A 21,633-nucleotide genomic window follows, 5' to 3' on the forward strand; every position below is an offset into this window, starting at 1 on the left:
AAAAAACGATTATTTTGCTTTGCTAGGTTGGTACAGTGCACCACAACATATTTGATCTAATGAATTTTTTAGTAATGTATCATTTATTTAATTAATTTTTGTATTATACGTTCAGGGTAATCAACAGTTAAAAAGATACTGTTCAAATTATTATTTGTTTTAAAGTTCAATAAATGGATGTTTTCAAAGTCAATGAATAGTCATATTTAATAATCGTGATATTAATTATTGACCAACATAATCTTGATTATTGCCATCATCGAGCAGCCCTAGTGTGTGTGTGTGTGTGTGTGTGTGTGTGTGTGTGTGTGTGTGTGTGTGTGTGTGTGTGTGTGTGTGTGTGTGTGTGTGTGTGTGTGTGTGTGTGTGTGTGTGTGTGTGTGTGTGTGTGGTGTGTGTGTGTGTGTGTGTGTGTGTGTGTGTCTCTGAGAGAGAGTGACAAGAGCTATATTCAGAGCTCTGCTGCCTTGGCTACACTATTTCATCGTTGCTGTTGTATGATTGGTGTTTAGCTACGGTATTTAGCGTCTACAGCACCTCCGCTTTTAGGGTTGACGTAGACCCAAACTTCGCCCGGAGGTCCCCCGGTGTTGTTGCGGGAGCTGCTCCACTAGCTAACGCTCCACCAGCTAACGCTGCATTAGCTGCTGCTGCACTAGCCAACGCTACATTAGCAAAACAAACACTAATTTATTTTGTAAAAGATGCAGCGGGCTTCAAACACGTTCCCTCCACTGGTTTAAACCAAGCAGTAAATTAGATGTTTTCCAACCAAATACGGTTGAACTTACACTTCCCCATATTTATTTGTAAGTAGATTCGAAGATAGGGTACATGAGCTGAAGCTTGGTTGCTAGGTTACTAGCTGGGTGTTCTCCAATAAGGGGCCGGGGGAAACAAAGTTAGTGATTACTGGTTCCATGTTGATTTCATTCAATACAAATTGTTGGGGGGAACTGAAAGGCTATTACCGCACTGGTTAATTTGCAGCCCGGACATTTCCCCCAAAACACATTTAGACGCTATCGCAACATAGAAGTACCTTTCAAATCCGATAATTTTTAAGACCTTCTGAATCATATTTAAGACCTTTTTAAGACTTGTTATGACCCCGCGGGAACCCTGATTGTAACTTTTTGTAATTGTCTGAACTTCTCCCACCTCTGACAATAAATCCTGAGTGGTTACCAAAAAAAAACCCTGCTCTGAAGGTTATTTTCATTTTACAAATCCTGCACTCAGCTTTGCTTTCTCCAATATCATTGAAAAGCAGCCAGATGCTGCTTCTTTTTTCGGTTTTCGCTCATTTCTTGACTTTTTCCGACGCGCTTGCATTTAAATCCGGCTCCCCGTCTCCCCGTCGCTCTGTGCAGCTGGCCTGTACCACTACACATGCTGTGCCCCCCACCCTTCTTTCACATAATGGTATGATCCTAGTGTGTCCTCGCATATGATTGGCCGCATGGTGGCCCAGCTGCAAGGAATCTCAGCAAGAGTAGGAGCGGCTGAAGATTCTGCTCTCCCCGACGGGAGTCTGCTCTTCTAGCAGCAGCTCGCGATCGGCGTGTTGGAGACCTCTGAATTAAAGTAGCAAGTCACCTCAAGTCAGAAGGCTCAAGTCCAAGTCAAGTCCCGAGTCATTGGTGTTCAAGTCCAAGTCGAGTCGCAAGTATTTTGTGATGTTGTCAAGTCGAGTCTCAAGTCATAAAATGTGTGACTCGAGTCTGACTCGAGTCCAAGTCATGTGACTCGAGTCCACACCTCTGCTATGAGCGCACATACGGGTACTTCTCAGGCATGCCGGGTAATCTGTGACGTTTCGCTCTCTCAAAAGTTGGGCCATTTTATCATCATGCGCTAATGAGCAACTCTCATAGGAATGAATGAGGCCCCGCCTCCCACGCTGTATCCAGTTCTTATTATACATCCATGATTTGAGCCCTTGTGCTTTTTGGGGCTGGGGTTGATAACAATGCCCCAGTGGTCAGTGTGGTTTCCTGTCCTCTAGTTTTATAAAACCCTGAATGGCTGAAATTATTATCAGCAAGGCAAGGCAATGCAAGTTTATTTATATAGCACCTTTCAGTACGTGACAATTCAAAGTGCTTTACAAAATAAAATAAAAGACATTTAAGAATAAATAAAGTAAAAACACATTATATAATGGCATTTTACAACATGCATTAAAAGGCAAAGATAAGATAAACACAACAGTTATACAATACATGAATAAAAAGCAAACTGCAGTGTGAATATGAGCAGCTCAATTAAAAGCAGTTAAATTAAAAGCAGCGGCAAAAATATATGTTTTCAGTCTCGATTTGAAAATAGTAAGAGTTTCTGCGGACGTGCATGATTCGGGCAGTTTGTTCCAGATTGTCGGGGCATAATAGCTAAACGCCGCTTCTCCATGTTTTGTTCTTACTCTCGGAACCGAGAGCAAACCCATTCCAGAAGACCTGAGACACCTTGATGGTTCATAATTATGCAGGAGATCGTTGATATACTTTGGTCCTAAACCATTTAGTGATTTAAAAACTAGCAATAGAACTTTAAACTAAATTATTTCTTTTAATTGGTCCTTCTTTGCTCCAAAAACAATGATCTCAGTTTTTTGTTTGTTCAATTGGAGAAAGTTCATCCAGTCATCCAGTCACTGATGTGCTCAATGCACTTGCTCCGTGTTCTAATCTGAGAATAGTCTCCTGGTGTAATTTTAAAATAAATCTGGGTGTCGTCTGCATAGATATGATAGCTTAGATTGTTGTTTTTAATACGTTGAGCCAGTGGCAGCATATAGATATTAAAAAGCAAAGGTCCTAAGATGGAGCCTTGAGGAACCCTGCATGACATATTTGTCAAGGTTGATGTGTAGTTGCCTATTGAGACAAAGTTTTTTCTGTCCTTTAAGTAAGAACTAAACCAATTTAGAGCTGTTGCTGAAACTCCCACCCAGGGCAATGACTAGACGGTCAAAGTCAATACACACTATAGACAGCAACTCGGTAAAATCATCTAAAAAGCTTGAAAAGTATTTGAGTGGTCTGTAGATGTTTAGAAAAAGAGCTTGAGAGGAGCATTTCAACTGAAGGGCCACATATTCAAAAGAAGAAAAGTTTCCATACATAGTCTGCTTGCATTGAAATAAATCATTAAATAAAATAGCTACTCCACCCCCTTTCTTATGCAGTCTTGCCTGACTCATAAAACTAAAGTTAGGAGGGGTTTATTCTATAAGAACAGCAGTGCTGTTGTTTTGGTCTAACCAAGTTTCAGTTAAAGACATAAAATCCAGATTGTGCTTGGTGATAAAATCATTGATTAAAAATGATTTACCTGCTAAAGACCTGACATTTAATAGAGCCATGTTTAAGTGTGTTCGATATACTATCACTCTGATTGTTTGTGATAGACCGTGGAGTGCGTGGAATTACTGTTACATTTGATATATTTAAACAGATACTTTTGGATTTTCTGTTTTTAACCTGAGTCACCAACCTTCTGCGTATGTTGGTTATAACAGAAATGGGTCGCTGCACTGGCATAGAAGCCTCTGGTCGTTGGGTGGTGCCAGAGAGCGAGATGGCAGGTGTCAGCAGCGTCAGTGAAGAAAAATTGCTGGTAGAAACGTTTCTAGCAGTGGAAACGGTGACACTGCTGGAAAGGGGGGTGTGTGGGAATGGAGTGGGATTTAGTTATTATGTTAAAATTTTTTGCTTTCAGTTACTGTGGAAAAATGCATTCCAAATCAATCTAAGGCAAGTGTAAAAATGTATTTAAGCTACAAAATGTTACCCTAAAAAATATTAGCTTAATAATAATATTTGTACTTAATTGGAGCAGTCACAGCTTGTCGACTTGAACTGAACTGCAATTTCATGAAGTGTGACCGTTATGGTGATAGGTTACTTTTTACTAAGCTAGAGTCTTGGTTCCAACTGGTATTATATTTATTATCTTACTTTGTTCAATATAGTCTAAATATGTCAAATACTTTCAGATAAAATAAGTCAAAACAAGTCTAGACAAGTTCAGCTTAACTCATGATAGAGCTTTTTAGGGACAAATTCAGGAACTGTAACCTTTGATCCATGATTGTCTCTCATTAATAGTACTGGAACATGTTATCAACAAGTTCTTGAAGATACAACAGATACCAGTCAGTCGGAGCAGGACAATGTTTTTTAGGGTGCTGCACTTTGTAATCAAACAAGCTCTTTGAATAAAGTATCCACACACAGTCTATGCAAATAATTCCCAGACTTTTCAAGAACAGATATACTTGTGAACAAACATGCTTACACCTACAGCATGCTAACTGTTATGTAATGTTGTGAAATAAATTAAATCCTAAACCAGTCCAAACCTGTATGATGTGTTCTTGAAGCTCAGAACTAAAAGCTAGATCAAATATTGGTTTCTTAGCAGTTATTCAATTTGTAAAGCCTGCTGTTTAGCAACAGACATACCTACACACATGATAGATATCTAGAATGATGTATTCACTGATGGGGCAAACAAAATAAGATAACTCAACAACATGTTTACCAGGCTCTACGTTGCTCCGCCTCTTGCACACACTGATTTGGTGTTGGAGGTGTGGATTGCCACCACATTCTCCAAAGCAATGAAACTGCAAAGATGTTCTCCTGAGACTGGATTAACTGCTGTTCAAATGGAATGAGTTCAAGTTCAAAGTCCTCCTATCTTTCACACATAGCTCACTTCAGTATATGGGTCCCTCTAGGACATGTTTTCAACAGCTTTATCACTAACAGCAATACTCAATCCCTGACCATTCCTCACACTGTTGTCCAAGAAAATGTGAATATTTGCATTTCTTTAATAAATGAGTTGATCGTGCTTTTTAGCACCTTGAGGAACTCACTCACACCCACAACAACTGGAAAAACCACAGGATGACGCCCTGTCTAAATACTGTCACAACAGTCTGCTCAACACCAGTCTTGCAATACACAGTTCTGCAAAATCAATGACACAACATTAGATATTTGTTCTGTTGTTATAGCACTGCCCTGGTGGATGTGCAATAGCCCGAAGGCCCTCTTAATGAAGACGCTGCCATGTTTCAGACATGTCAGGGAATGGTTGATTTCCATTTACCTGTCTCTGGGGCTTAGCATTGAACACTGGCTGGGCTTGGCACCTAGATGGAAGGAACGGAAAGGAGACATCATTATTGATTTGTTTTATTAATAGCAAAGAGTACAGAGATAAAGTGCCAGTTGCGTAATTCACTGTACATGTAAAACCAGTCCCCTGACAAGCATTTATAGTTCAATAAAACATATCTTACAGTTTAAATCTTTAAATGTGTGCATATATTAATAAAAAAGAAGAGCAATTAACCAAAATATTATACATAAAAAACATTCAGTTTGTGCAAAGGAACTCTCTCTACACTGTTATTGTAATAAAGTGTTTTGCTTCTGATATACTTAGGGTGTTTGTGGAAGTATAGTGAAGTCTAGTATCTTGAAATAGGTGGAGCTAGATGGTGGAGACATTTAAACATTTAAACATTTAAACGTTAGTGCGAGTTTGGAGTGATAACTGATATTGTCTAAACTGAAAGAGTATACTTTATTAGGAGATTGCATTCAATCTAAGTGGTTTCATGTCCAGATCTTTGAAATCTTTGTTGTAAACGGATGTAAGTGGTTTAATAACAGAGGTTGTATTAAATGGTAAGCAGTGTCTGATTTGCCCTTAAAGGTTTGATGATTAGATTTCTACCAAACATTTGTATGCGTTTCTGTAACCTTAGCTCAGAGACCAAAAATTCCAAGATACCAAAAATCCTTTACTGTGTTTTTAATTATATTTTTATCCCAACAAACACACAAGTGTCTGCGATATAACGTTTTCTGATTGAGAAACGCACAGAGACCATTTAGTATGAATTAAAGTTGTGCATTTCCTGTTACGTCAAGTCAAATGGTCCGCTATGACTAACGTCTATTAGGAAAATGCTACTGTTGAGCTACACATGTGTGCAATGTATTGTTTTGGTATTTTAAAGCCCTTAAAGGTCTTGTTGGTAAATGGAAAGGAACATTTATGCATTAAAACATTTTCAAATAACTACTCATCTGTTCATATTTGACAACTAACTAGACTCCTAGAAAAGTAGGACCCCCTGTTTCGCAACACCCCAGCCTGGAAAATGAAATGGCTTGTTTAGATGCAACATAGTTTCTGTGTTGCCATGAGACAACTGATGATGTAACTATCAACCAATTACTTAAGAACATGTAATAGGATAAATGTGCCATTATGCAATAAAGTAACAAATTAAATACATTGTACAATAAAAGTCCCTGAAAAAAACTGTTTTATTTTTTTATTAAAATCGATTTGTTTATTAATTTTCTGAATTTATTTTAAAGCCATATTCATTCATTTCATGGGCATATTTGTTTAATAAATAATATTGGATATATATCGTATTTTGTCTTGACTGAGGCAAAGTCAATTCAATGTATAATTTTGTATTTCATTTAATCAAATATATACAAAACCTATCCAACAAAAATGTATTTTTTGTACTAAGTACTATCGTTACACTTTTTTAAACTTATAAGTTATATTTCATATACATAAAATCATACATTTCAAGTTGTTATTGATTCAAATCTTGTGTCCCTTTGAGTCTCTTAAATATGTAAAAAAATAAATAAATGCATGTCAGTAACTTTTTCTCAGAGATGTTTTTCTGAAGATGTTAACAAAAGTATTCTATTTTCTCTGTTGTTATTATTTGTATTACCTTCTGGTGTTACATTTGTTGTCTTTACTATTGAAGTGGCATGGTTGTTACACTTAAAGTAAGCATTGAATCATACGTTACATTACTTTCATGCAAAAGGGCCTCAAGTAACATTGTCTTTACGTAACCTAGCGACATCTAGCGTATTTTCAAATTAGTATTAGCTCATTAGCTACTTTAGCATTGAAATACACTTAATAGTCTTAATAGTTTATCACACTACCATGGTCTCTAAATAAAAAGCATGTCAAATTGTTTATGAATATCACCATTACCAACAGTTATTTATTTAGGCACAGTTCACTTGTACTCTCAATGTCATAATTAATGTGAGACAAATAGCCAGGAGAGATGCTAGCAGAGAGATGCTAGTATGTAGAGCCGTTGTATTTTAGTTTAGCTAACGTTAGCATGACAACAAACAAGCTTGTTATGTTAGCATGGTGTAAGCAAGGTAGCAAACTCAGGTTACTTCCAGAAATACTAAACAACAAGTGGCTTGTATAACTAGCTTACAAGTACTGTAGCTCGTGATTTCACAAAGTTGAAACAACTCACATGTAATAATGGGTAAGTCAAGGTTCTTTGTTTTTGACTCAAGCAGGACCTGGGGCCTATACTACGAAGCTGGTTCAACCTAACCTGGATATGTTTGAGTTAGCCGGTTGGCCTAATCCAAAACATACGCGCTCTCGCTAAACTGTACTACGACGCGGGTTATCAAGTGGATCGCTCAAGCCAGCCGTTTCCTATCTAGTTAGGTGCGCGTTCACATGAAAGGGGTGGTATTTGGAGCATTCGACCAATCACAAACATGGAGAAGCGTACTGACAGCGCAGCGTCATACTTCCTGAATGAAAAGTGAACTTTAATACTAGTCAAAAATGAAGAAGTTAAACTTTAAACATCCATGACTTAAACACTTTATCCAGGATAAAAGCCACATAGTCTGCACCTGCAAGGTGAATACAGCTGGCAAAAGAAAAAGTGTTTGAATGCGTACATTAACAGGTTTATGATATCACTGCCCCGTCTAAAACACGATTTGACTTTAATTACATTTGTCTCGAGTGTTTCGTCAAGTTAATGTGTTGCTTAAAATAATACTTCTGCATACAGTATGTGACACTGTGAGTGTTGCACGGCCAGATAGGGCTCAGCTGACTCAGATAAGAAAATATGATACATTATGAAGTGATATGCCGCGGACTGTACTTAATGTTACTCTGATCCGGTTACTGATGTTGTGGCAGATATTTAAGTAAGCTTTCTTAACGCTAATGTTATAATAGTCAGATTGCTCTGAAGATGGGAGGTGATATTCTATTAATGTTCACGTTCACAGTCGGTGATTTTTGCCGGCCGTCTTTCCTGCAACGGCAGCTTTTCTGTATTTCCTTTCTCCTGTAATATGACTTGATCGCTTTAAACTCCGCACACTGAGCTCTGATTGGTCAGCAGGCAGTGCTTTCACTGAGTTGAGCTCTTAGCCTGCAACCTAACCTGGTCCCGACCAGGTTAGCCGCTTAGCATTAGTTACCATGGAGATCTAGCCTGCTAAAAAGAGAACCAGCTTCGTAGGACCGGAAAGCCGGAGTTTTCCCTGAATTTAGCCGGCTAAGCGAAAATCCTGCTTCGTAGTATACCCCCCTGCTCCTTAAAGAGCCTGTGACAGCATCCCAACAACTGTTGTGCAATGAAATATTGGGCTACTAGTAATCTCGAACCGTCAGTTTAAAAAAGAAAAAGCGATACCGTTCCGTTAAATATAAATAATTTCGAACTTCGCGGGGAAATTCCTTCGACTCATTTTGAAGTTTTGGGGGAAGCCGGAAGTGACGTCAATGCGGGAACGCTTCATTGTGCGGCGAGAGAGCCAAACACGGACAAAGTGTGTTGTCATGCGTAGAAATGGTGAATTACTGAGTTTAGGCACGTTAATAACGTTTTAATGAAGTTGACTACAGTATATTCATATTTGTCAGTGCTTTCATGTCAATTCGGCGAACATAAACATAAATGATCGTGGTGAAGATGATGATTACATTAGGATTAAAAATCGATAGTGAGAGCTACTGAATTTCCTCCCGTAGGATGTGATATAAAAACAAATTGATTATTTTTGTAGTTGTAAACTCAAGTGGATGAAACTACATTTATTAGTGCTTTCATGTCAATTCGGCGAACATATGATAGATTAAATGATCATGAGAATGATGATTACAAATCGTTTGTTTGAGCCGGTCTGCATTTCCTGATGAGAAAACAAACCGATGCTTTTTGTAGTTGTAATACACCAACATGGATTAACGGTGTGGTTTTTTTACCACAATGTTGGGGAAATTAATGGATAAAATGCACGGATTATTATTATTATTAATCCCACTCCGATCGGGACACTAGGTCCACCGTTTCCCCGCAGCGAGGCTCCCCCCGTTGACAGTTTACGTGGGCTGGGTGCAGTGGCGGACTGGCCATCGGGACGAATCCCGATGGGCCGGTACCGAAGTGGGCCGGTCGGATAAGTCACTAGCACATCCCCCATAGGCGGCGCGTGAGGCTCAGGTTTGGGAAGGCTAAATAACTTTTTTTACCTGACGCTGCCCGCCTCCGGCGTCTATAAGAGATCAACTCAGTGTGCGGAGTTTAAATCTTTCAAGTCATATTACAGGATAAAGGAAATACAGTTTAAACTGCCGTATGCAGAGAAGACGCCGACGTGTCGCACTTATCATTCATATTACATCATCAATCAGATCATCGATCATATAATATCATAATATATCATATATTTCCTTATCTGAGTCAGCTTGTCCATCCGTATCTGGCCGTGCAACACTTACAGTGTCACATACTGTATGCAGAAGTATTATTTTAAGCAACACATTATGTTGACGAAACACTCGAGTCAAATGTAATTAAAGTCAGATCCACTCATGTCTCGGGCCGGCCACACTACAAGCGTAAAATTCGCTTTTTTTCTCAGGTACCTGGCAACTGGTGACTCGTACGCGACGATAGCCTTCAGCTATCGGGTCGGGCGTTCTACAGTGGCAGTCATTGTCAAGGAGGTTGCGGGGGCCATCTGGACCGCCCTGGTCGAGGAGTGCATGCCGGTACCACAGGTGGAGGATTGGAGAGCCATCGCTGCTGGGTTCCAGGAGCGCTGGGAGTTTCCCAACTGTGTTGGTGCCATAGATGGGAAGCACGTCGTTATCCAGGCTCCAGCAAATGCAGGTTCCCTCTACTTTAATTATAAGTCCACCCACTCCTTGGTACTGCTGGCTGTGGTGGATGCTGAGTACCTGTTCAGGGTAGTGGATGTTGGAGGCTTTGGGAGGAGCAGCGACAGTGGGAGCCTGCGGAATTCTGCATTTGGAGAGAGCCTCCGAGACGGCAGTCTGCAGCTACCACCTGACACCGTCATCGCAGGATCAGAGCGACGGGGCCCTCTCCCCCATGTCTTCGTTGGAGATGAGGCATTTCCGCTGCTGGACAACCTTCTGCGTCCATTCCCTGGACGTCACCTCACCCGTTATTTAACTACCGCCTCAGCCGTGCCAGGTTGGTGGTTGAATGTGCGTTTGGCATCCTCTCAACCCAGTGGAGAATGCTCAGGCGTGTCATCACCACCAGCCCCGAGGTGACGGAGTTGTGTGTGAAGGCTGCCTGTGTGTTGCATAACTTCCTCCGCAGGAAGACCATTGATATGCCATCACGCACACCTATCGCAAGGTCCACGGATGAAGTTACTCCAACCCTGTGTGATGCACCGAGGATGGGCTCCAACAATGCCACACGGCAATCCATCCAACAGCGGGAGACCTTCTGCTCCTACTTCAACGAGGAGGGGGCAGTGCGATGGCAGGCAAATGTGGTGTAGGCCCATATTTGTCTCCAAACCAAAAAGCTCTTTTAAGAGCTACCCATTTTCTTTAAAAAGCAAATATTCCAAATGAGCCATTTTAAAATCAACCATTCCTAATAAACATGTTTCTTGAATTGATATCATGATATAACTAACAACCTTTTTCCTTCAGCCCTGTTTTTAGTGATAAACCACTCATAATTTTCATCAGGGTTTCACCTGAATAATTACAGAAGACAGCACATTATATATCGACATACAAGAAGCTCCTGGTATGTTGTAACTGACAAACCACATGAACAAGTCAAGACACAGTATAGCCATAACATACTTTTAAATAACTTTTATTTATGTGATGTTGTGTGTGATGAGTGATGAGTGTAAAAAGATGTAATGTGGATCAGTATCAGTATCTAATTAATTAATTATTAATGTCCATTTCTGTGGCCTCCAGGACCGCCTCTTGTAGCTTCATTTTCAGTCTCATGCTGCTCGTCCTGCTCAGCTTTTGCATTGCAGGCCAGAGACTCCTTAAAAAAAGGAGGTCCTCGTCTTCCACCTCCACCACTGGTGGTGGGGGTGGTGGTGGTGGTGGCATGGCCAGCATCGGGCCTACGGCCGACAGCAGGTTCTCCTCAAAAGGGGACATCTCCCTTCCCCTGCTCTTCTTCCCCCGGAATGCTGGCACACTGGCCGGCACACCGTCTGGCACACTGGCCGGCTGACTGGCCGGCTGACTGCTACCTGGCTCTGGCTGGCTTTCCAGACTGTCATCCAGGCTGTCACCCATAGAGTCTTCCTCTTCTTCTGCTCCGGTGGGTGGAGGCAGGGGTTGCCGGGGGAAATTGCTGGACGTCTCACGGTCCAGCATGAAGGGCTTTAAAAAGCTCATTACTGCCGCGAGACGCCAGGGCTTAGATCCCCCGGAAGCCCCTGCCCCGCTACTTTTCCCTTCCTTCTCCAGGATCCTCTCCCTGCGGTATCGGTCCCTGAGGGACTTCCAACGCTTTTTGCACACTTCGTCTAATAAAATGAAAATGAAAGAATACAGTTAATTTCTTGAATTTCAGAAAATGGTTGCTCCATTAATGAAAACCAAATCCCTTTCAATTGCATACAAGGTTTTACATGTCACACTTTATCAGAATCAAAAACAGGTTTATTGCCAGGTAGCTTTGCACATACTAGGAATTTGACTTGATGTCATGGTGCATATATACAAAACAAGAAATCTAATATAAAACACAACATGTATTGTACAGTTAAATTGCAAAAAGATAAAAATTAAATAAAGCAGTAATTTACATGGAAATAGAATGCTAGGAATGAATTTTTGCATATATATATATAACTAAGAAATGTGAAAGGAGTATGACTGTGTGCATTAATGTAATGCAATATAGTCTATGATGTGGCAGCGGATGATTAACATGTATGTGATTAATGTCTATGGCGCTATTTTATGCTAAATATACCGGCTATGTTTCATTAGCTATGTTAACATGAAGTAAACTGGATATAAAATCCCCAAACAGGCGAAAACCTACCAGTTTCCCCCACTGTCTCTGCCACCTCCTTCCATGCCTGGTTCCTCTGGTTTCTATCCCGGTAGGTGAACAGGGTCACATCAAATAATACAGGGTGATTCGCTACCGCTACGATTATAACCTCGTCCATTTTATTTCAAATATAGACATGAACGGCGGGATATCTCAGGATATCTCTCCCAGCGTATGCGCGGTTTTTGATTGGCTACGGCTTGAGCTGTCAGATTTTCTGAAACGGGATTTGATTGGCTTACGCTCACTTGTCAGGAACGGAGAGAGCGTTTCGTGCGTAAAAAGTTCAACATTGTTCAACTTTTTACGCGCGAGACGCTCTCAAAGTTACGCTTGCCTTCCCGTGATGCAGTTCGGCGAAAACGTGAGCGGACGTGACGTCACCCCATTCAAAGTGAATGGGCAGACGCGCTAGAGGCGTAATTTTACGCCTGAAACGCTTGTAGTGTGGAGGGCCCGTTAGACGTGAACGCGCTCTCAGCTGGTGAGAGAAACCCTGGCTTGATTTACCGAGTTGATAACCAGCGTCGTATACCGCTTAGCGATATCTCGTTTGTTAGTTTGTTGTTGTTAGTTAGTTTGTTACTCAAACATATCCAGGGTATGTTGAACTGGCTTCGTAGTACAGGGGCTAGCAGCGCTAATGTCAAAGACACAGACATTGCATTATATTTGTATTTTACCAGGATGCAGTGACACAAATATTTACATATTTACATTTACTATCTACTGTACAGCACCCGCCGCCCCTGACATCCCCCACTCCCCCCGTTGACAATTTACTAGCGGTACCGAAGTGAGCCGGTCGAGTCCCGGGATGATTTTTAGTCCCATTCCACCACTGGCTACATGACCGTATGATCGCCCATATTGATGCACCTAATTCCTAAACTTCTAATAGATACAACATAAACTGATCCTTCAGCCTCATATGAGCTCTCAGAAAGGTTCAAAATTAAACTGTCATCGCTGTCTGAGCTTGCTGCTGTGTGCACCATCGTGCGTTTACATGCAGATGCTGGGATCCTGAACGGTGCAGCTGGAGCGCTGTGCCCGCAATGACGTCACACGTAATTTGGCGGGACTTGAAGAATCCCCGAGAAGATCCAGAAAATGGTCAACATTGAAGGGCAGATTAATGGTTATCAAAGTACAAATATCCAAAATCAGTTCAGTAACGGTTTTCAAGGGGACAATATTTACTCAAATTGATGGGTTTGGATGATGGGGGAAACTCGTGTCACAGGCTCTTTAAGAACACCATGCAGCTGAGGGAGTAGCCGTTGAAGCTACCACATGTATTACACCAGGGATGGGCACCTCCTCTTTTTGCGGCCCTCAGATTAATTTATAAACAACGTATTTAATAGCAAACTGCAAAATAAAATGTTATTTTTATTTTTTTACTTGTAGTACTGATACCGTCCAATAGACTCCTAGTTACGTCGCGAGCTGCGTACATGATTTCGTTCAGCAGCCAAATACCGCGAAATAATCTGTGACTCGTTTGTGTGTATCGTGTTTGTTTCCCGGGGAAACACTCACAAGAAACACCGGCTGTTGTAATGCCTGCTGTGACTTTAAATTGCTGCTTGTAATTATGCCTTTACAAGCTTAACAGTTGTATTTATCATCTGAATTTGGCGAAACAAGTTTAATATTCTAAAAACCAAGACTTTGTTTATTTGAAATCAGATGAAAACAAACTGTCACGGACTCACGGACCCTGCCGTGTTATCTATGATTACTATACGCTTTTCATTCATAATTTCAGCGGGAGGGAGGGGGAGCGGCGCTGAGGAACAGCAGAGTGCGGGTTGACAGGTGTCTGTGTTGACATTCCCCTTATTGTGCGTCAGCAGAGACAGGCTACAAGTGTCTTAGCTATAGTTCAAGTTAGTGATGGGTCGTTCGCGAACGATTCGTTCTTTTTGAACGAATCTTTGAAGTGAACGAGATGAACTGATTCCTCCCACAAAACGATTTGTTTGTTTGAGTCGCCGCCTTCCGCCAAAAGCTAAAGAGAAGCTGTTCGCAAACGACGAACTTAAAGAACTGGCGGAAACAGTTCAGAACTGTTTCCTACAGTTCTTTTAGTTCTTTCGATTTTTTCTTCTTTTTTTTTCCGACAGAGATATTCTTTCTTTACCTGCTTTCAAACGTTTGCTTCTTCAGTCATTCTCAAAATTATTAATATTAGCTTACTATGTTTTGTGAGAGTTTTCGATAATAAGGTTTTGTCGTCCTGTGTTTGTCTTTGTCTACACATTAACCTTCGGGGACAGAGCCTTCAGTGTGGCAGCCCCCACCCTCTGGAACGCTCTCCCTGCGGAGATTCGCAACATCCCCACACTTGACGCCTTCAAAAGGGCCCTCAAGTCCCATCTGTTTGCCAAGGCTTTCGGCCCCTAAATCGATCTGTTGTTTTGTCTGTCTGACTTTTGTTTTGTTATGTTTGTTTTTGCCCTATTACTTGCAAAGCGACCTTGGGCTCCCTTGAAAGGCGCTATATAAATCCAAGCTATTATTATTATTATTAAAAAAATACATTCTCACCCAGGGTCAATTTCTTTTTTATGTAGGCTAGAAATAAAATATAGTGAGTGATACGTTATGAATTCCGATTTTTGTTTCAGTATAATGTCCAAATATAAAGTATTTAGAAAATAACTTGTTTAAGGACATACAAATTGTCGCAAGTTCATTATCGGGTGCGAGGGGGGATCCATGTTTGTTTACGTTGTCGACATCAGTCAATCCATTACCTGCCGAGTGCAATGCGCTGTTACAAAAGTGGTAGAGTCGAGTAAGGGCTGTGTAGAAACAAGACATATATCCTGTTTTATTTTAGGTAAATGTATTTCATGTTGCAGTGTTGTTCCTGGTTACAACCCTCAACAGGCCCATGCTTATACAACATTGAACACGTTTGGTCACCCCTTCCTCTAATGGTTTGGTCCGTTTTAGCATTTTTTTCGCGCCCCCCCTCCCCCTCTCATCACCGTATTACCCGTTGAACGCCTCAGAATCAGATAAAGTGAAAAATAAATTGACGATGACTGAAAACCGTAAAAGGAGCAGTGTTTGGACGTATTTTAATCAGGTGTCAGCAACACTTTCTTCATGTACCATTTGCAAGGTCCAGATATCCACCAAAGGTGGGTCCACAGCAAATCTCCAGACATTTAAAGACAAGGCACCCCACTGTTCAATTGACTCCTGTCAGATCCCAGCCTGTGGCAGCAGAAGAGACCAGGGAATGCGAGCAACGCCACCAATGCACCACCCAATGTTACTACAGGTAGAGGAAAGGAAACACAGGGCAGACTCACCAATTTTGTCTCCAGGCCCATTTGTCCATTAAGGCAGAGGACAGTGGATGAGAAGTTGGCAAGGATGATAGCTCTTGATTTTCAACCATTTTCAATTGTTGAAGATAAGGGGTTTAGAGGCTACACAAAGGCTTTAAATTCTACATATGCCTTGCCTAGCAGGAAAACCCTGTCTAATTCAATTATCCCTGAAATGTACATCAAGACTTGTAAGAAGATTAAGGAAAAGGTAGGAAGAGCCACAGCCGTATGCCTCACTACTGACTGCTGGACATCCCGTACAACCACCAGTTTCATGTCAGTTACATATCATTTATTGGATGACTTTGAATTAACTACTTGTCTACTTGACTGTTTTCAATTCAGTGAAAGGCACACGGCAGACAATCTGTCTGAAAAACGTTTAGGCATTGCCAGAGAGTGGGGCATCAAAGACAAGGTAGTTGCTTGTGTCACTGACAATGCAGCCAACATGATCCTGGCAATCAGGAAAACAGGGTGGAAGCATTTAGCTTGCTTTGCTCACACCCTCAACTTAATTGTTAGGGGGGCCCTTAATTCAATCAAAACAGCGGTGGAAAAATTAAAGGCCATTGTCGAATACTTTCACAGAAGCACAGTTGCAGCAGAAAAACTAAAGGTCACTCGGCAACAGATGGGATTGCCGGAACTGTGTCTTAAGCAAGATTGCCCAACCCGCTGGAATTCAACATTCTACATGTTGAAAAGATTTTATGAAATGAAGGAGGCAATCATCACCACACTGGCTTTGGTCAATCCAGGTTTGCTAACCTTGTCTCCAGAAGAGTGGGAGGAAATTAAAGAGGCCTGTGATGTTCTAAAGCCATTTGAGGAAGTCACAGTTGAAGTTAGTTGTGAAAGGTAAGACATTTATATTGATGAAAGATTGTGATTTAGAAATTGTAGTAGGCCTAATTATTCTATTTTTGCATTATTAATTTGTTAATGATATTTATTTTGAAGCCACCCATTGACAAAAAATCTAATAATTATCTTAGAGATCCCAGAAGAAATAATTACAAGGAATAACACTTGAGCAGAAATACTATACATGTTATTAATAACAATAATAGTACTATTAAAAATGTAAAAATATATAAAAAAGGAATACTGTATGTCTAATAGTTGCTTTTGAACCTAAATGTTCTGTATCTTTTATTCTTCCAGCTACGTGACTGCCTCAAAGGTTATACTCCTAGCAAGGGACCTCCAAAGAACAACCTCCAATCTCCACATCGAAAAGTTGACAAGGCCTGTGAGGGAAATGGTTGAAGCCCTGAATGCAGATATGGCTTCAAGATTCCATAGAATGGAATTTCACAAGCTGCTTTCAGAGGCAACAGCTCTGGATCCCAGGTTTAAGAGAAGAGCTTTTACCGATGACCGTGCAGCAGATGAGGCCTTTCAGAGAATTTCCAACGCAGCAGGAAAGATGAACGTCAATGAGCAGGCTGAGGAAGAGGAACACAAAGCTGAACATGCAGGGAGTACCTCAAGGGAGAGCGCAGTGTGGGCCGAGTTTGATCAGCGTGTCTCTGGACAGCTTATCAACACGCGCAATTCAACTGCAGAGGCAATTATGGAGGTCCGTTCTTTCTTTGAAGAGGCTATGGTACCCCGGTCTTCTAACCCGCTTGTGTGGTGGAAAAATCGGGGTGTGGTCTACCCAAGGCTGACACGGGTCATGATGACAAGGCTTTGCATTGTGGCCACATCTGTCCCTTCAGAGAGTCTTCAGCAAAACTGGGCAGATAATAACAGAAAGGCGCAATAGAATTGGCCCTTCAAAAGTGCGCCAACTGGCATTTCTTAAAAATGCAGTTTAATATTTATAGTTCATTGTTGCACTATTATTTGTTTGTAATTTTATATTTTCAAAATAATGTTGATAATGTTTGTATTTCTATATTTACTTACCATTTATTTATATATTTTCTGATATGTATATTTGCTACTAAAGGCATAATTGCCTATGAATCGGTTATTTTAAATTGCATACATTTAGTTAACGTTTGATTGTTTGGATAGAATACACTTTGATCTGGGCCAAATGGAGATCTATGCAATAGTTAATTGTTGTTGAATAATTATTTGTTCAGTTGTTAATTTATGTTTTAAATTTGATATTTTGTTTTGCAAAACTAATGTTGATGTTACATTTTCTGAAATATATTTGCACTGGGCTATGGTTATATTTATATAACTGCATAAGTATTGCCTATAAACCTGTTCTTTTGAAACAAATAAACAACAATCCAAAGAAAATGCAAGGTTTGTTCATGAAAAATAAATTGCATACTTTACCAGGTGGATCTTCATTTCGGAAACGCCTTATTCCCTTTGAGTGCTTGATAGAATATGAATAAATCGTCACCGATGTAGAGGATATATTTTTATATTCACTTTGAACTCGGCCAAATGGAGTTTAATGCTTTGGGATTTAAGTTAGGCCACATAGTACGTGCGTGGGTTTGAAAGTATAACGTGCTAGCCTGCTGTAATACATCGTATAGTCAGGCACACATTTATGAGATTTAACAATGGCCAATTATATTTCTTAAATAATATGTAGCCTATTCCCAGAGCATAATTCATGGGGCAACAAGGTGAGGTGTAAAATGTGTTTTAATATCATACATTTTACGCCAGCAAACTTCTTGTATGGACTTCGGCAGTAGTGAAGACTCACTGAACGAATTAAGTACAAAGAGGAATCGTTCGCGAACGTGCAAATCACCAGAAGTCGTTTGCGAACCGGTGAACGAATCAGTGAACGAATCTTTAAAGTGAACTGAATCAAAAGATTCGTGTCCCATCACTAGTTCAAGTTAGACAACTAATGTCTGGGTTCAGGGGCGGCTATAGAGGCTTCCTAATGACGTCACAGGATTTCGCGTCAGACATCTTGGAGTACCACTCTACTGGCGGGAGCGTTCAAAAATGGCAAAAATGAAAGGCTACTACAAATCACTAAACCCGGAGGATAAGACCGTTTACAGAGAAAAATGTGCGTCGATTGGTTCGGTGGACCCTTATTTGATTCCCGTTAAGGATTACAGCACCGATATAAATTCATGGCCTTCACTTTCCTACTGTGATATCGTGAACTACCTGGTTTTTTCGCCTATTCCATTGTACACCATGGAGGAAATGAAGGCGTACAAAGGACTCGAGGCACATAACCAGTTCACATCAAGGAGATGTGGCTGTAATAGCAACACATCCTCACTCCCAGGTCGGCCTATGTTGACGTTATGTCAAGTCCTGTGTCGGCTTTTTCCAACGCAAGGGGGGGGGGCCTTAGCGTCCATTTTCAACGCAAGAGGAGGGCCCTTAGCGTCCATTTTCAGCTTTCCGGGATGTCCATATGCTTCTATGGACGCTCATGGAAGCACGGCATTCGTTTGTGTCGGCTGCCCTTAAAGGCAATGTGAGCGTCCATTCTCATTGGATAACGGAGAATTGTACACCCGGAAGTAAGTATTCCCCTTACTGTCGATTGAGTTTACAGTGATATCTGCACTACTCATCGACTAAAAAACACCAGATTATCCTTGTTAATTACACAACATTGATTGGTTTAAATTGTGTGCAATGCTTTTGTATTTTTCCCCTTCGATTCGGAGAAACAAATATTTTTTCGGAGTAAAGGATGGCAGAAGACACTACACTACCCAGAATCCCCAGCTATCGTTTGGACTACACCATGTGTGCTGTTTGACGTCACGTGATCTTCAAATTTCTCCCTGCAGAAAAAAAAACATGGCCGAACTTCGTTTTATTCTCGGTGTAAAATGCCTATTTTAAAGTTAGTTTGGCCATTAAAATGCGTTTTGATGTCATTTGATGCGAGAAATATGAGTTGTTATTTCAGATTATGTGTGCAGTGGATGTACATGATCTTTAGTTTGCTAGTTATTACGAAGATTACTTCAGGAAGTTTTCATTGTTACCAAGGTAGTTGCTAGGGACGCTGCTATCGATATTAATTCTGTTATGTTGTGTAACTGTTTAATGGTGTTATGTTTATTGCTACCCCCTTCCCCGTCAATGTATAGTGTTGGTCCACAGCGCAAACGTATTAGTTTAACAAACTCCGCATCTAAAGATACGTTATTTTCCCCTGTGCAATTCCAGTCTCACATCTCAGAGCACATCGTCATTAACAAATACCGGAAACAGACCGAATTTTTTTTTTTTAAATAAAATAATACTTTATTCCGAGTGTGCTTGCTTTTCTCTTTGAAAGTCATCACATAACGGCATTGTAATACACGGTTCGGCTGCATTAAATATTACATATCTGCCGTAGTTCTGTATTTATAGAGCCCTGATGAGAAGACTTCTAGACAAACATGAGGAACTGAAAACGTGACGTGGATCATAAATATATCAGCAGTTAAACAACATCTTACATTTCTTTTCACACAATACGTCTCGTTGCAGTATCAACACTAATTCGGCTGACTTTTATATTTGATCCAATTGGTAAATATGCTGTATTTACACCATAAAGGTGCACAGCTGATATAAAGGGACACCTAGTGGTTAAAGCATGTTATTGAATTTCATTATTTTTATTATTAGATATTAATAGGATCCCTATAAAGTATATTCATTACTCGTTATTCTCTACTAATAGTTAATTAAAGACTGTATATAATGACTATTTTGCACATCCCTTTCAAGATTTCAAGATTTTCTAAGGTTTATTGACATATCATATAGGCCTACACAACTATGGTGTAGTTCTGCATTGAATGAAAAACTTGGGTCGCAGGTTCCTCAATAGTGCATTACAAGACATCTATCAATATTTGTGCATACCTCCATCAATGTTAACTATGTTGAAGCACTTATTTTAACTGATATTATACATAATGTATTATACTCTTATAAGATGTATGTAGATATTTCATCTCCGGCCTTGTCAGGTATTGAACAATCAATAAATAAAGAACACAGAATTGTTGAATATAAAACACAGAATTTGTGTGATTATACTAAATGATTTACAAATGAACACCACTGCATATTTAACTGTTACACATGCTGATGTAACGCAAATGTTCCAACTTGGGATCAATAAAGTATATCTTATCTTAAGCTGATCGATGGCTACTGCCATATTTGCAAAATGTGCCTCTGAACCTTGACAAGTGCATGTTTCAGGCTTATCAATTAATGTAATGTAATGTTATCAATGAACAACAGGGGTCACAAACATAAGACCAGCTGTTAAATAAAGCTCTTCTGACCTTAGCTGGCATGTGTGTATATATATTAATGCTGCGCATTATGGGCACAAGCAATTTTCACCCATTTATTAATTATATGTTTTAAATGTGAGTGTTTCCTATCCCCTAAACCTCCAGGGATGTACACAGTTTAATACTGGCAACTTCTTATTATGGGAAATACGAAAACGTCTTTTAAAACTACAACTCCCAGTAGAGACGTGCCATAGATAGAGAACATGTTGCGAAACAGAATAGCCAGCATGTGTAGTTCTGGGGACGGGGTGGGGGTGGGGGTGGGGGAGGGGGGGGACGCGGTGGTCCCGTTCAAATCCAGTTTTGGACATTCTGCCGTTCGAGGCTCGGCGTAACCCTCGGAGCACACTCTCCAATCACAGAGCTTGAGGACTATCACGGGGTTTGTCAAACAGAGCACATGGTGTAGTCCAAACGATAGCTGGGGATTCTGGGTAGTGTAGTGTCTTCTGCCATCCTTTACTCCGAAAAAATATTTGTTTGTTTGTAAGGGGAATACTTACTTCCGGGTGTACAATTCTCCGTTATCCAATGAGAATGGACGCTCACATTGCCTTTAAGGGCAGCCGACACAAACGAATGCCGTGCTTCCATGAGCGTCCATAGAAGCATATGGACATCCCGGAAAGCTGAAAATGGACGCTAAGGGCCCCCCCCTTGCGTTGAAAATGGACGCTAAGGCCCCCCCCTTGCGTTGGAAAAAGCCGACACAGGACTTGACATAACGTCAACATAGGCCGACCTGGGAGTGAGGATGTGTTGGTAATAGCTGGAAAAGTGAGTAAATATT

General features: G+C 40.6%; 1 protein-coding gene across 1 annotated transcript; it reads right to left on the minus strand.

Moving 5' to 3' along the window:
* Positions 1–10,999: 10,999 nt before the first annotated feature.
* LOC117556763 (transcription factor Adf-1-like) lies at positions 11,000–12,670 on the minus strand. Its single transcript, XM_034232274.1, has 2 exons — positions 12,206–12,670; positions 11,000–11,681 (listed from the first exon to the last, which is right to left on the minus strand). The coding sequence occupies exons 1-2, from the start codon at positions 12,333–12,335 to the stop codon at positions 11,080–11,082; spliced, it is 732 nt and encodes a 243-aa protein (XP_034088165.1). The 5' UTR covers positions 12,336–12,670; the 3' UTR covers positions 11,000–11,079.
* Between the last annotated feature and the right edge of the window lie 8,963 nt (positions 12,671–21,633).

The sequence above is a fragment of the Gymnodraco acuticeps genome, unplaced genomic scaffold, assembly GCF_902827175.1.
Source record: "Gymnodraco acuticeps unplaced genomic scaffold, fGymAcu1.1, whole genome shotgun sequence".
In the NCBI taxonomy this organism is placed as follows: Eukaryota; Metazoa; Chordata; class Actinopteri; order Perciformes; family Bathydraconidae; genus Gymnodraco; species Gymnodraco acuticeps.